The 13,646-nt window shown below is 45.7% G+C and overlaps 1 protein-coding gene across 1 annotated transcript in view; it reads left to right on the forward strand.

Moving 5' to 3' along the window:
- The window catches only part of piezo1 (piezo type mechanosensitive ion channel component 1 (Er blood group)), a 304,639-nt gene that overhangs the window by 234,525 nt on the left and 56,468 nt on the right, over positions 1 to 13,646 (forward strand). Inside the window, exons 37-40 of the mRNA XM_088304108.1 lie at positions 3,727 to 3,985; positions 5,681 to 5,869; positions 8,937 to 9,092; positions 9,181 to 9,364. Coding sequence (XP_088160234.1) covers positions 3,727 to 3,985; positions 5,681 to 5,869; positions 8,937 to 9,092; positions 9,181 to 9,364 — 788 coding nt within the window. The remainder of the gene's footprint in view (positions 1 to 3,726; positions 3,986 to 5,680; positions 5,870 to 8,936; positions 9,093 to 9,180; positions 9,365 to 13,646) is intronic.

Below are 13,646 nucleotides of genomic sequence, written 5' to 3' on the forward strand. Positions count from 1 at the left end.
CCTCGATGTTTTTCATACATTCCCTTTTATAACATCGAGGAATCAGATTACACTTCGAGAAATCAGATTACACTCAAGGGTGGTACAGTTCGTCTTCTCAAAAGCTGGTTTAGTCCGGTTTATCATGAGCGTGCCGTCGTGGGTCGCAGCTGACTTTGACGTCAGCATCTTTTATCAGGACCTAGCACGATGTCGCTTGCTTCAGACTTTGAGGCCAACTTCTTTATCAGGACTCATCACGACGTTGTTTACTTCATCCTCACTTCTGAAGAAGTGCCACCGCCCTGCCAATTGCAGGCACCTCTCTGCAGTAGAGATGTCCTCCTGTACCTCCACTCTGACTGTAAACACTCAAGCATAGTCCACTCCACTAATTTGCAACATGATATGTGCACCATGTATTGAAATAAAGTTGCGTCATGGCAAATGTATAATAACCTCTAAATATTATTCTAACAACACTGTTCTGCCAAAAGGGACAAGCAGGCTGTCAGGGAAAGGCTGGTAATCCGGAGGATCGTATTAATATGGCAATTTGGCATTTGGCATTTGCATGCGGGACAGACACCGGGAACGCACGCATGAGAATCTCCGGTTGCCCAGGATGTACTGAGGGACGTCCGGGGGTCTGATCCTACGATTCACCTCCACCCAGCCATCGAGACCACCAAGAAGCCCACAGAGTAGCCCATGTAGCTATGAGGCGGGCATTTTTACCCTGATGAGAGGCGTCGGCGAGCCCAGACTGGGTCCTGCTGCGGGGTCATTGTGTTGTGACGTGTCCTACTAGAACTGCCCAGTCATGGCGCAAGTCAACTCAGCTGGCAAACCATGAATCGGACACTCCAGGACCTTCATCCGGTACTTGGGAAACTCGGGACTCGGATCATGGTTCACTTTCATCCGATCAGGTTTCACGTCATACCACTCGTTCAAAGTGGCACCTTATTGATTCCGGAGCAGACAAATGTTTTATTGTTCCTTGCATAAATGAATCCCTTGGATGCCCTACTGAGGAACTTTAGGAGGCATTTAGTGTCACTGATCTTGACAGATGTCTTTTGGCGGAGGTGAAATTTCTATCCAGTGTCCTATTGCTACAACTCTAGGGAAATCATGTTGAAGCACGGAGGTTCTTGTTCATGCCATCTCGTGCTGCTCCGGTAGTGTTGGGGCTACCTTGTTTTCAAATACATAATCCCAACATTAACTGGAGTCTTCTGGCTATCCAGAACTGGAGTTTTTTTGTCACGTCCACTGTCTTAGATCAGCTGTATGTGAAACTAAACATTCTGTCAAGCCTCCAACTGACGCAATATGTTAGATGTGTTTCCCTCCAAATACCATGATTTATATTTGGTAAGGATTTATCTCAGTTGTTACTGCATCATTGTCCATATGATTGCGTTATCGAGCTCCTGCCTAACGCAATGCCTAACGGTGTCAGAACCTGAACAAGAAGTGCTCAAGGAGTTTATCTCCAGTGTTTGGCCTCGGGTCTCATACACCTTTTCACATCTCCTGTAGGAGCCGTTTTTTTATTGACAAGAAGGACAAGTTCAAGTTCCTGGGAGTACAGATCTCAGATGACCTTTCTTGGACACACAACACCACAGCAGTGCTAAAGAAGGTCCACCAGCGTCTGCACTTCTTGAGAGTCCTCAGGAAATTCAACCTGGTCAGGAAGCTGCTGCTGGCCTTCTACCACTCGTCCATCGAGAGCCTGCTGACGTACTGTGTCTCCACCTGGTACAGCGGCTGCACTGAGGCGGACAGAGTGAGGCTCCAGAGGACGGTCAAAACAGCGCAAAGGATTATTGGCTGCCCTCTCCCCTCACTGTTGGGCATCTACACCCCCCGGTGCCTCAGCAGGGATCTCAATATCGTCAAAGACAATACCCACCCAAACTCACACCTGTTCGACCTGATGCCCTCTGGCAGGCACTACAGGTGCATCAAATCAAGGACTAATAGACTGAGAAACAGTTTCTTTCCAAGAGCCATCTCCATTCTAAACTCTCACACACACACACGACCACCCTTACCTTGCAGAACAGCGACGTGATGTGTTTTTATATATCCTATTTCGTGTTATTTTTCATCTCACTATTTATTCTCTCACTTATCTAATTTATATATTTAATCGAATTATTGTTGTATTGCACTGGAGAGGGGAGCTCTCTAATCTCGTTGCACACTTGAGTACAATGACAATAAAGGGATTTCTGATTCTGATTCCGAATCTATATTTTGTTGCTGTTTGTGCCATTATCTAGACGTCTCACTCAGGTACTTTTGTGCCCATTTTTCTAATGATCCTGGGTTCTGTAAGTATTTGTAGTTGCTAGTAATTCGAGTTTGGATTTCTGCCTGATACGATCGCTGTCCGGCCGAAGCCGGAAGCGGAGGGTGAACTCTTAAAGCGCTGACCACAAGAAGAGGTTTAGACCAGATGTTTATTGGGACCGGCAGCGAACAATCAATCCATATCCACACTACGATATGGACCAGGGGAATACATAAATTTAGGCAGATATAATTAATGACTAACGTCGCGAGCGACGGAAACAGAAAACGCTGGAGGACGAAGCCACACCATGGACAAAAAACGATAGATAACTTAAAGTGCTTGCAACGCAAGGAAATACTACAAAACGAAAATAGTCTTACCACGAAAGGGAAAGAAAGATCCAAACAACGAACGCGAGAACCAAAGGCGAGCCGAAGAGTAGCTGTACAAACAAACACTATGAACGAAAAGATCAACACACGGGAAAACATGGAACAAACTTGAGCATGAAGCATGAGCATGAGCATTGCGGGATAATAATCCGACGCCGGCTTAAGTAGTCCGTAATCAATGGGATGATGAGCGTCAGCTGCGTGGCTTGGCGCGCCTGCCCGGTGACGTGCGACGGGGCGCGCGCGGAGGAAATGCCCACTTGCTGAAACGAGAACAGACGGATCATGACACTGCCATTTAATTTTGTGTACTTACATTAAATTTACCATGTTTCAAATCTGGTTTTACTGGCTCTGTTTTGCCACGCGTTCAGACTTTTTCTGTCCTTTTTTGTAATAAATATACTTTTGTATTTATGCGTTTGTCCGAGTCTGCCTTTTGTGGGATCCGCCTTTTTTCACAAGTTCGTTATCGAAGTTGGAGCAGCCTGTGATTGGACTGAATTGTTTACAACCAAGATAGCATTTAGTAGCCAAGACAACCACCGTGGATCACCTGATTGTCTGGCGATGTGTGAACTTTTTTTTCCCCTTTTTGGAGGCCGAGTGCCCCTCCTCTTGTCCGCTTGAAGCAACCTGCTGTGGCGCTTCTCCAAAAGGGGAGCCCTGCAAAAGAGAGTTTGGGAACCAATGCCTTAAGTTCAGAAGATGGTAGAGTATCGAGGATCAATGTCGGAGTTTGATAGTGGCAAAGGTCGCCATAGGTAAATGTTTCATTTTTGCTTTCACACTAGTCTGTTTTCTTCTCGAAGAACCATTTGTCTTTGTGAGCAAAATAGTTTTGAGTATTGGTGGATGAAGATCAAATCAGTTCCTTATGCTTTTAGAGCTCCCCCACCACGTCACCCACCCACCGCCACACTAATTTTCAAGTCAGTCTTGTACTTTTGTGATTATTTATGTCAGTGACATCTTTGCTGAGAATTGAACTGAATGATAACGATGACTAACAGCTGTTAGTGACATTCTGTTTTGCCTCCCTAGGCACTTCTTAATTGAGGAGCTTGAAGAGAGCATAACGTTCTACGACAACCAAAATCGCATTTTGAAGCTCTTGTTCGCCACACACAGTCTTCTGGCAGCCAACTCTGAGCTTGTGTGTTATTTCATCATAATATTGAATAATGTGGTCAGTGCCTCTGTGATATCACTCGTCTTGCCGATTATGGTCTTCTTATGGGCTATGCTGACTGTTCCAAGACCAACCAAAAAGTTTTGGATGACTGCCATTGTCTACACAGAGGTAGGTAATGTCTAGTAAAAATCTATACTTCACATAAAATGCAGTTTTCAAATATTGATTTTTATTTATCAAGGAAACACAACTTTTCAAAGCTACCTGGCCCTATGTGAAAATGTACTGCCCTACTTTTCTAAATCACAAACTGGTTGGGGCTAATAACATTTTCCACAGACTTGTTCAATGACAAAATCACTTGAAGAGGATCTTTCTGACGAATTAAAGTGGGTCAAAGGGTCTCAAAAAGCTGCAACAAAACGTCATGATCCAAAGAAATTCAAGAACAGATGAAAAATAAACTAATGTACATCTATCAATCTGGAAATTGTTACAAAACCATTCTTAAAGCTTTAATACTCCAGCTAAGCCAATGATAGCAATTGTCAAGAAATGGAGAAAATAGAAAAGGTTGCAAAAAAAAGGACATCTTCAGAACTGTAGACATCTCTCAGGTCAGTTAAATTCAGTGTTCATGTTTCACCAATAATGAAGAATAGCATAAAATGACATCCATGGCCAGGTTTCCAAAGTAAAACCCACTACTGACTGACATAAATTTGTTGCACAAATCAACCTCAAACATTCAGTCATTTAGTACAAAACAACCCAGAAAATTTGGTCAGTCTTACCCAATGATCTTTAGAAAATCTAAAATAGATTCAGATTAACCCACAATGGCCAAAGGACGGACAAGTGTGGATTTGATTTCAGACACACTTGCACAGCCAGTTTCAAGACAGACCTTTCAAGAGAAGCTCGCTCTTGTGAGCTGAGCTGGTCCAACACTCAGCAATGCGTGTGTGTCTGTAAATTATTTCTCCAGTCGTGGTTTCGGAAATGATGGTAGTATGAGTGTTTTTTCAAGTCGGACTAAGAAGAATTTCACTGAAGGGCTAGGTGTGAAATGCACGGCGGGCTGATTTTAAGAAGGCTTTTGCAAGTGACAAAAGATGTTTCCCCATTTGTCCGAATTGTTTTGAGAAATGTATTTAATATTTTGCTAATTAAATGGATGGATTTGATAAATGTACCAATGAAAAAATGTACCACTCTAAAAATAAAAAAATAAAAAAAAACTATAATTTGGACCAAGAAGGATTGACGCGCAACTCGGGTCAATTTGTCTGGTGTGGATTTGTTAATTCCGCATAGCAACGCCCTCTCACAAGTGATTATCGAATCACAACACACGTTTGCACCTTCGTTACAATGTGATTGGCTATCGTAACAGTCTATCAACACTAAGAGCCTGTTCACTCACACAGCACAGACGCCCACACAGTTGATTCTGAAAGAATACTATGAAATCGGCGGGGCGACACAGGCTATTTGAATTCTAACTAGAATATGACATGAATGTGAAATATATATATATATATATATATATATACGCCTGACTTGTGTATGGGCAGCGAGGGATCAGTTTTCACCCGGTGACTGTGTCTTTGTCTACTGGCTGGCAACCAGTTTAGGGTGTGGTGCCCCTTTCACCTATAGTCAGCTGGGATAGGCTCCAGTACCCCCCGTGACCCCGTACAGGATAAGCGGTGTGGATGATGACATGACAAGTTATTCGTTAACAATTTAAGTTATTTTGCAGTTGAAACTGATGAATCAGTTCATACGTTTTGGTGTGGTTGCCTGACATGAAAGCAGATTAACTTAATGTTATGTCTGGATGTCTATGCTTCTTTACAGGTGATGGTCGTGGTAAAATACCTTTTTCAGTTCGGATTTTTTCCCTGGAACAGTGTTTATGAGATGTCTTTAAATGAAGATAAGCCTTTCTTTACACCTCGCATCCTTGGTCTGGATAAGACAGACACCTACATAAGATATGACCTCCTTCAACTACTGGCTCTGTTCTACCATAGATCTTTACTCATGGTAATTTCTTTTATTGTAATTCTGAATTGTTCCGCAAAAAGTCAAGCTATCTTTTTTTTCATGAAATGATTTAGTCTGTTCAAGTCTCGTTATCATTACATTTTTATTAAATGTACAGCTACAGAACATGGAAGACAAACTGCAAGATCAACAGTTGATCGTTCTAAATTCTGCGTCAGCTCCAGTTGCAGAAGTAGACCATGTTTCTTTATATTCCTGTACTAATAAATTACTTTTCACGTAACCTCATCTTAAGTTACAGCAAAGAAACCTGAGCTCTATGTCCCAGTTGCAATTTTGGTCAATCCCCTTTGGAACCTTTCATATATGAAGCTATTGATTGGCTTATTGCTTCACTGAATATAAACTACTTTTCACGTCACCTCATCTTAAATTACAGCAAAGAAACTTGAGCTATATGTCCCAACTGTAAGGGGGGCGTCTCCGGCAGCGCCGGAAACGCCGAGGTGGACTCTTTAATCGCAGACACGGACAAGCAAGTTATGTATTCCCTCATGGCTTCTTGCTCGGGCTGGGAGATTTTATACAAGCGGGCAGCCGGCAAGGTAGAGCCCGGAACGAGCTCGATCGCGCAATCGTAGGGACGGTGGGGCGGTAGGGACTGGGCCTTATCCTTGCTGAACACGGCACAGAGGTCGTGATAAATCTCTGGAACACCGTCTAAACAGATTTTCTCGGGCGGGGCGACCCCGGGGGCTTAACCCCTCCTCGGCCGAGCGCAGGCAATGCGCGTAACAATGAGGACTCCAATTGTCTATGGATAGCCTGCCCCAGTCGATTGCCGGTTGATGGGACTTCAACCAAGGAAGCCCGAGGACGATCGGGGCCGCTCGCGAGGGCATGACAAGAAAAGACCGTTTCTCCATGTGGTTTCCTGATAACTTTAAAGTAAGGGGCTGCGTAACCCGTTTAACGTCTGCCAGGAGTCGTCCGTCTAAATCGCAAACGCGCTCGGACTTCTCGAGCTCCCTGACTTCGCAGCCTAACTTGGCGATCAGCCCAGGATCGATAAAACAGTCGTCAGCTCCCGAGTCAACCAGAGCCCGAATTCGGATGCTTCCCCCCACCCCCAATATCTCGCCGTCTACCTCAAGTCTCTTCGGGGTCTCGGTTTGACAGTCCCCGGAGACCGGATTCTCGGCCTCTGCGACCTCCTCGCGGAACTCAGGCAGGTCGGGATGGTCGGTAGTCGACTTACAAGGTTCTTGGGTCTGGTCGGGTGGCGACCGGCGTGGGGGACGTGTAGGGCAGGCGGAGATCCTGTGACCCGGTGAGCCGCAGTAGAAACAGGAACCCGACTGGAACCGCCGCTGCCGTTCAGTCCTGTCCAGCCGCCCACCGCCTAGTTGCATAGGCTCGTCGAAGGTGCGGGGAGCCGGAACCAGCTGCCGCTCCGGCTCTCGACGTGGCCGCTCCGCTCCTCTCTCCCGGCGCCTCTCGTGCAGACGGTTGTCGAGACGGATGGCCAAACCGATGAGCTCTTCCAGGGACAACGCATCCTAGCGGACGGCGAGCTCGTCCTTCAGAGCCGAACTAAGTCCACGGCGGAATGATGTTCGTAGAGCACAGTCGTTGAAACCGCTCTCGGCGGCGCGAATGCGGAAGGCGATTGAGTAATCGGCCACCGATCGGTCGCCTTGGGTGCAGTCGAGCAGTTCACCCCCCGCCTCCTTCCCCTGAGTCGGGTGGTGAAAAACGCGCTCGAACTCCACCAAAAACGCCGGGAACGACGACCGGAGGTCCGGTCGGGCGTTGCTCACGGCCATGGCCCAGGCGCTCGCTTGACCAGTCAAAAGGCTCATCATGAACGCCACCTTGGAACTGTCATGAGCGTACGTAAGTGGCTGCTGATCAAAGATTAAGCGACACTGATGAGTGAACTGGCCTCAAAAGCCTGGTTCGCCCCCTTAGCGGGCGGGGTGAGGCAAATTTGGTTCCCGCACGTGAGACACAGGTGGGGAAGGCCCGGTCGTAGTGACCGTCGGGGCGGAACCCGGGGCAGTGCCGGGCAGGAGGCTGCCAAGGTGGGCGTCCAGATGTTCCAGGCGGTGGGCCAGCTAGCCGACGGCGTTGCGGAGTTCCGCGAGCTCCGTCGACTGCTGTCCCACCAGCCGTCCTTGGCTGGCTAGAGCTCTATAAAGTTTGTCCGAGTCCGCAGAGTCCATGGTCGGATTATTCTGTAAGGGGGGCGTCTCCGGCAGCGCCGGAAACGCCGAGGTGGACTCTTTAATCGCAGACACGGACAAGCAAGAGATGATGGCGAGGAATTTATTGTTCCGGCAGAGAACACCAATTACATAAGCACAATGACTAGAACTGAAGGGAGGTGTCGAGAGTAGAACCGAAGGTGCTGGTGGGGGGTCCACACCAGGAGAAAAACGCCAAGAACAAAAAGAGCTTGCAAAAGGCAAGAAAACAAGGATGAACGAAAATAGCTTACCGCGGAAGGGTAAGAGGTGCCAATTGGCGAGCGAACACGGCCGAGAAGGGCAAAGGCTAGAGGCTCGATGGGCGGAAACGAGGTCAAAACACACGTGAAGCACAGAACAATGGCGAGAATAGACACTTGGAACACGGCATGAACAAGGGAATAATCCGACGCTGAACCGTCAGCGCGGCGCGTTTAAATAGGCAGCAATCATGACGGATGAGACTCAGGTGCGTGGCAGGTGGGCGCGCCTCTCCAGCCGTGACGACATGACAGGGAAGGGTGCTGGAGAAAACGCCCCCATGTCATCTGGGCAGACACAAAAACAAACACATGAAGGCATGAAACGAAACGGGTCATGACACCAACTACAATTTGGAACCTTTCAAAACAAAAGCTATTGATTGGCAATGTTTTACTAATTATTGTTCATGATGGCATTTCAAGAACCAAATATTTGTGTTGTGTTTTGCCTGCTTTTTTATGTATTTCTCTCCATTGGCTCCAAACGATGGAATTCATGAAAGTTATGACTTGGAGGGTTCCATTATTTGTTAAAAGTTGCTCGTACAGGAACGGACAAAAACATTTATCTTTATGTATTGTATGTGAATACAGCGATATGGCTTGTGGGACCACAAAGACCCCCTAGTAGAACAAAGTAACTCAACAGCTAACGGCCAGGAAACAGAAGGCAAAAACAAAGACGACAGATTGAACTCAGTGTCTACCACAGAAACCCTCAATATCACTGACCTGGAACAACATGTAAAGGTATATGCAAATAAGCGCAACTAAAACTATTGCAAACAACCGTCTGACTGGGTTTTCTATGAAGATGTTAAGATAATTTTCTGTCCAGCTTATTCCAGATGACTCAGCAGCATCCCAGGACAGACAAGAAAATGTTTCAGGGCGGAATCATTCCAGAAGGCTGAAAAAGGATGATGGGCGCAAAGAAGAGGTCTTAGAGGAAATTACACAGAAAAGCAGTGGTCTCCTCTTACGCAAGAAATCAAAAGAGCATAAAGAACAGACCTGTCAAGGTTTGTGCAGTATGCAATTATACTTTAAACTCCACAATTGAAAAGAGTTACCCAGGTTTCAGAAGTGCTCTGACATTCTTTGGTGAGAATGCACAAAGTATAAGAAATTAGAGTAGTTAGCATTCACTTTTACCAGGGGTGCAACCACCTACTTTCTAGGGGGTATGCAGACACATAACAGCCCCCCCCCAAAAAAAAAAAATTGAATAATAATAAATATTAAATTTTTTATATTTAGCCTATAAATATTTTTTGGGGGGAGCGGTAAGGTCACACTTTTATTTCAAACATTTATTGAATGTTTCATTGCGACATATGTGGCTCTTACTCCACTGACACGTCACAATTTACCAACTGTCTTTTAACCACTTTGAAAATTTGGTTCTCATGCCTTCTCCCCCTCTTTCTCCCTCTCCCTGTTTCTTTTTCGGTTTTGTGCCCCTAAGCACTTTCTATTTTGCTTCTCCATCTTTATCATCATCAGACATTTGAATTGTAAATAATCGCCGCTCGGGTTCTCGAAGGCGCGCACTTGACTCTGTCTGTTTCTGTGTGTGCGCGTGGCGAGCAGGAGGAGGGCGGGCGCATGGGTTGTCGGTGACGGTCACGGAGCAGAGGGGTGCCTATCAGTGCCTCTATTAGTATTAGTGATTAGATCAAACCATACCAGTGAACAAACAGCAGTTTAATACATGAAATGGCCACTCAAAAATTATTTTCCTCCCATCACTTGGGCGCCCCCGCAAATGTGGCGCCCCGATGCGCCGCATTCATATTTTTTGTACCACTGACTTTTACTCAATTTTGCTGGGCCGTTCTTTACCATCCGTCACCGGCCTGGGTACCCGTCCATCATTTATAAGTACGCAATTTTTCAAACCGAACCAAATTGTAATCGTCAGTTGGTCAGTCCATTACTTAGTCCATCAGTCGGTTCGTACCTCCAAGTTCAATAAATACAGCCATCTCTACAGTGCGACCCCAGTCCGAGCTCATCTCTTGTGTAGCAAGTCTATGTGCTCCCAGCATGCTTTGCAGCCCATCCATCCATTATCCTCCACTTATCCGGGGTGGGGTCGCAGAGGCAGCAGCTTCAGCAGGAAAGCCCAGACTTCCCTCTCCCCAGCCACATCTCCAAGCTCTTCCGGAGGGATCCCCAGGCATTCCCAGGCCAGTCTCTCCAGCATGTCCTGGGTCGTCCTCGGGGCCTCCTGCCGGTGGGATGTGCCCAGAACACCTCACCAGGCAGGCGTCCAGGAGGCATCCTAACCAGATGACCAACCATCTCAACGCGGAGAAGCAGCGGCTCGACTCTGAGTCCCTCTCGGATGGCCGAGCTTCTCACCCTATCTCTAAGGGAGTGCCCAGGCACACAAATTTCGGCCGCTTGTATCCGAGATCCTGTTCTTTCGGTCACGATCCACAGCTCGTGAGGGTAGAAACGTAGATCGACCGGTAAATTGAGAGCTTCGCCTTTTGGCTCAGCTCCATCTTCACCACGACGGACCTATACAGCGTGCGCATCACAGAAGACGCTGCACTGATCCTCCTGTCAATCTCACACTCCATCGAAGAGAATAAGTTTGCACAGTGGCAGAAGAATATCTCCCCATTAGAAGGTACACTTTGTTACCGCTGTACTTTCTGTCAGTTCTTCAATCTTCATTTTATTGTTTCATGATTAATAATAATAATAATAATAATAATAATAATAGTAATAATAATAATAAATTAGATTTGAAGCTCATTTCAGGACACTCAAGGACGTTGTACAGAGAAAAATCCAAAGTAAAAACATATTGGGGTATTGGAGTTGAGTCACAGAGGAAATGAGAAGTATTTATTGAATAAACTTTAAAAGCCAAACTTAATCCAGTGCGTGTTCGTTTTTTTTGTACTCAAGAAGAAAAGGATCAAATAAAGACTCAACAACTGATTGGAGTTACGATATTTAGTTTCTTCAATTTCTGGAGTTTAGGAAATAGACCAAAGACAGTATCTGGGCGGCTTTTTCTTAATCTCACGAGACACTTTACTCAAGCAAGCACAGTCGAAAAGAGTCGCCCGGTATCTCAGCCCAGCCACACATTATATAGGATTTCTCTGGCCAGGTTTTCTATGTCAGGGGTCATGTTGGTTGAATCGGTGGTCCTTGCTCCCTCCCACATCTCGGGTCCACGTCCAAGGGAAGGTCCTCTCCAGGTTGGTTATCGCCTGAAAGGTTGATTCCCGTCTGGTCCCCAAGACTGGCACGCCAAGGCTGGCCTTCTCCGGCGGGCAGTCTCTCCGTCTCTCCTGCTGGCATTCCCCTGTAATATTGTCGGTGTGCGTGTGTGTGTGTGTGCGTGCGTGGGGGTGTGTGTGTGGGTGGGGGTGTGTAGGGGTGTGTGTGTGTGTGTGCTCCGATCTCAAATTGTTTTGTCTTTCAGAATGTGCTTTTGCAATAGCGTCCCTGTGACCCTTTAGTGCCCAATTTGCATCTTCTCCGGCCTATGTGGAGAATGTGCTTTGTTGTATTGTCCATTAAGTCGGTTTGTAATGTGCAGACTGAATATGTTTGATGTGAACGTGAGCGTAGGTCATGAAAATACTATGAAACACACAACTGTGTGAAAGTTTGAGGTCTTACGACTGAAAATTTCAACAGAGTTCACACATTTAAATTAAGTAATATAAATTTAGCATATGAGAATAACATAATAAATCAGTAAACCCATGACTACAATCCCAGTCTTTCCTAAGCACGGTACTTCTACTTTCATTTGATAAATGCATTTTTTTTAATCAATGTCTAACATATTCAGTAAATATGAACGTGCTAAATTAAATAATTGACATTCTGTCCCGTAAATGTTTAAAATAATGCCAGTAATTGTAATACAATCCTTCAGGGGTAAAAGCACCAACAAGTAAAAACAAACTGGATAAAGTGGACGAGGGACATATCATGAATTACAGGAAATAGTTTAGGTGGAACAGATGTATTTTGAGTTTAGCTTTAAAAACGGGCTGAGTGGAACAATTACAGAGGTCAGGTGGGATAGAGTTCCAGAGCTGGGGAGCAGAGTGGCTGAAAGGTCTGTCTCCCATGGTGCGGAGGCGGGCAAGGGGTACAGTGAGGAGGATGGAGGATGAGGACCGGAAAGCGCGGGATGGAGTGGCAATATAGACGAGGTCGGAAATGTAGGGTGGGGCGAGGTTGTAAATACATTTGAAGGTATATAGAAGAATTTTGAGCCAGTGGAGCTGCTGAAGGATGGGGGTGATGTGCTGGGTAGAAGGTGTTCTGGTGATAATCCGGGCAGCAAAGTTTTGAACAAGCTGAAGTTTGTGGGGGGCTTTCTTGGAGAGGTCGTTTCATTTTTAGCGGTGTTACTTAGTTAAATTAGTTAGTTTTTGCAATATGATCAGAAAAAAAATTATTTCATCACTTCATATATTGTGACTGATTTTATGACGGAAATATTGTTCATGGTTGTATACAGTATATACAATAAACCCATGCTGGCTGACTGGTTAACATGTCCACCTCCCAATACAGAGGTCCACCAGGGTTCAAATCCGGGCCCCAGCCATCAGCCTTCTTGTGTGGAGTTGGCATGTTCTCCCCGTGCCTGCATGGGTTTTTCTCCGGGTACTTTGTTTTCTTCCCAATTTCCAAAAACATGCATGGTAGATCAATTCAACATTCAAAATTGTCTCTGGGTGCGATTGTGAGTTTGAATGGTTGTTCGTCTATGTGTGCCCTGTGATTGGTGGACAACCAGCTAAGGGTCGATCCCGCCTACTGCCCGAAGACAACTGAGATAGACACCAGCACAACTGCAACCCTCGTGAGGATAAGCGGTTCCGATAATGGTTTGATGGACTTGCTGCTTGTTTGAACCAAGTAATGACTTGACTTTCTTGGAATTTTGTGGTGATGCAGTAAATCATTAAGCAATGCAATGTGTCCTGCCTTGTAGTAATACTGATGAGCAACAAAGGTATAAAAGATGCAGAGAGTACACCAACCTTCTTTAACACAGATTTTAGATTTCTAAATACTCACTGGCGAAGCTTCTCTAATACTTGCGTGATTCCTTCTGCGTCATCTGTCTGCCAAGCTCAGCAGAGTGTAGCTGTTCTTCTGGTTGATATTCCCAAAAAAAACTTTCTGGATTTTTGACAGTTAATGAAACACTGTCAAACACGGCTTCATGTTTAGCAAGTGTTACCTTGTGTAATGAAAGCATGAAGCAGACACAAAGCCAAACACAAATAACCAAGGAGACCTGTCTGA

This window comes from Idiotropiscis lumnitzeri, chromosome 9 (assembly GCF_059441095.1).
Source record: "Idiotropiscis lumnitzeri isolate Australia: NSW breed Sydney's pygmy pipehorse chromosome 9, RoL_Ilum_1.0, whole genome shotgun sequence".
NCBI classification, from domain to species: Eukaryota; Metazoa; Chordata; class Actinopteri; order Syngnathiformes; family Syngnathidae; genus Idiotropiscis; species Idiotropiscis lumnitzeri.